We start from the raw sequence: 1,632 nt of genomic DNA, 5'->3' as shown, positions 1-1,632 counted from the left end.
TTTTCGGAGTTTTACGGGGCGTGGTTTGCAATTCGCCCAGCCAATCAGAAATTGTTAGTGTGGCCGGCACACCCACGAACCATTTCCTCCTCAGGAAAGTACCAGCTCTCTAGCAGGGACTATCTGGGGGTGAAAACTAGGGACTAGTTCCAGATCCTTTTTGGTGTGAAACCAAATCTCCCCCCCCCCCCCTATCGGCCTAGTTCGAGGGGAAAAGTACTCCGGTGTGAAAGCGCCTCATGTAGTGCCTCTGTTTTGGAGTTTTGGAGTATATAAACATGCTTTGAATATTTTCGACCAGTCTAAGAATGAGTTAAATATGCATACACGAGGCGTGTTTGGCAGAAAACACGGTGGCATTGAATGCGTCTGCATACCTATTGTTCATCTTTTGTTTTCCTTCGCCAAGCCTTTCAATAAAGCTTCAGCATTGTAAGACACCAGTTCCAGCTTTCATTTGTCCCCTTTGTGTTTTCCAGTATTGTTGCTCAAAACAGCCATTTCCATCACAATGTAAAAAGTCCTTAAGGTACATGTCTGCCAATGCTTTGGGGAAAATGGATTTAGCATTTTAGATTTACCATCAGAGGTGGGAAGTAGTGGAGTACAAATACTTTGTTACTGTACTTAAGTACATTTTTCTGGTATCAGTACTATACTCCACTACTTATTTTTTTGACAACTTTTTACTTTTACTTAATTTGTAACCCAAATACCTGTACTTTCTACTTCTTACATTTTGAACACAAATACCTGTACTTTCTACTCCTTACATTTTGAACCCAAATAACTGTACTTTCTACTTCTTACATGTTGAACACAAATACCTGTACTTTCTACTTCTTACATTTTCCAAACAGGCTGGTTCCTTTAGTTTGAATGTGTGTTTGGTGGCGTGATCATTATTATTTAGAGTCATTGCGTGCCTATTGATTTGAACACGATCCGTGTATCCATCATTTCCTGGTCTTCTCTAAAGAAGAGGGACCAATGAAAACGTTGTCATGTTGCCGTTGTTCAGCATGGAAACATTCATTAGCTAACAATGACATTATTGTTCTATTAATATAAAGGGAGGTCAGGTACTCTTTAAAACAGCTGCTAGTTATGGGTACTTTTTACTGAAGTACATTTCAAAGCCTCTTTACTTTTACTTGAGTAAAGAAGTTTAGTCAGTACTTCTACTTTTACCAGAGTATTTTTAAACACGAGTATCTGTACTTCAACTTGAGTCAAGGATGTGTGTACTCTTGAAAGAAAGTGTGACAAGAAAACACATTGAATCCATAACTCTTGAAGCCATAAAGTGTCTTACCTCCAGGATGTGGCACCTGTCGGAGCTGCAGACGATGTCCTCGCAGGGATGAAACATGCCGAGAGTCACGCAGTTCAGCAGGATCACCAACATGGACGCTCGCTCGAACCACGTGGAGAACAGAAGTCAAGGAATATAACAAAGATGGGAAACAGAAGCTTGCAGCAATGACAGAAAACATCACATTTCTCTAGGCTCTCTCCAGTGACCTCATTATACCTACAAATATGCAAGACTTGTGATGCACGCTTATCTCTTTCACTCAATGCATGATCAAATAAAGTTTTAAAGAGGACCAATCCGGATTGATAAAATAA

At 40.1% G+C, this 1,632-nt stretch overlaps 1 protein-coding gene across 1 annotated transcript in view; it reads right to left on the bottom strand.

Moving 5' to 3' along the window:
• cacna1g (calcium channel, voltage-dependent, T type, alpha 1G subunit) overlaps window positions 1-1,423 on the bottom strand; it is a 192,505-nt gene extending 191,082 nt beyond the window's left edge. Inside the window, exon 1 of the mRNA XM_034132787.1 lies at window positions 1,316-1,423. Coding sequence (XP_033988678.1) covers window positions 1,316-1,408 — 93 coding nt within the window. The 5' untranslated portion in view covers window positions 1,409-1,423. The remainder of the gene's footprint in view (window positions 1-1,315) is intronic.
• Between the last annotated feature and the right edge of the window lie 209 nt (window positions 1,424-1,632).

This window comes from Trematomus bernacchii, unplaced genomic scaffold (assembly GCF_902827165.1).
Source record: "Trematomus bernacchii unplaced genomic scaffold, fTreBer1.1, whole genome shotgun sequence".
Taxonomy (NCBI): domain Eukaryota; kingdom Metazoa; phylum Chordata; class Actinopteri; order Perciformes; family Nototheniidae; genus Trematomus; species Trematomus bernacchii.
This window is presented reverse-complemented; position numbering and strand designations above follow the sequence as displayed.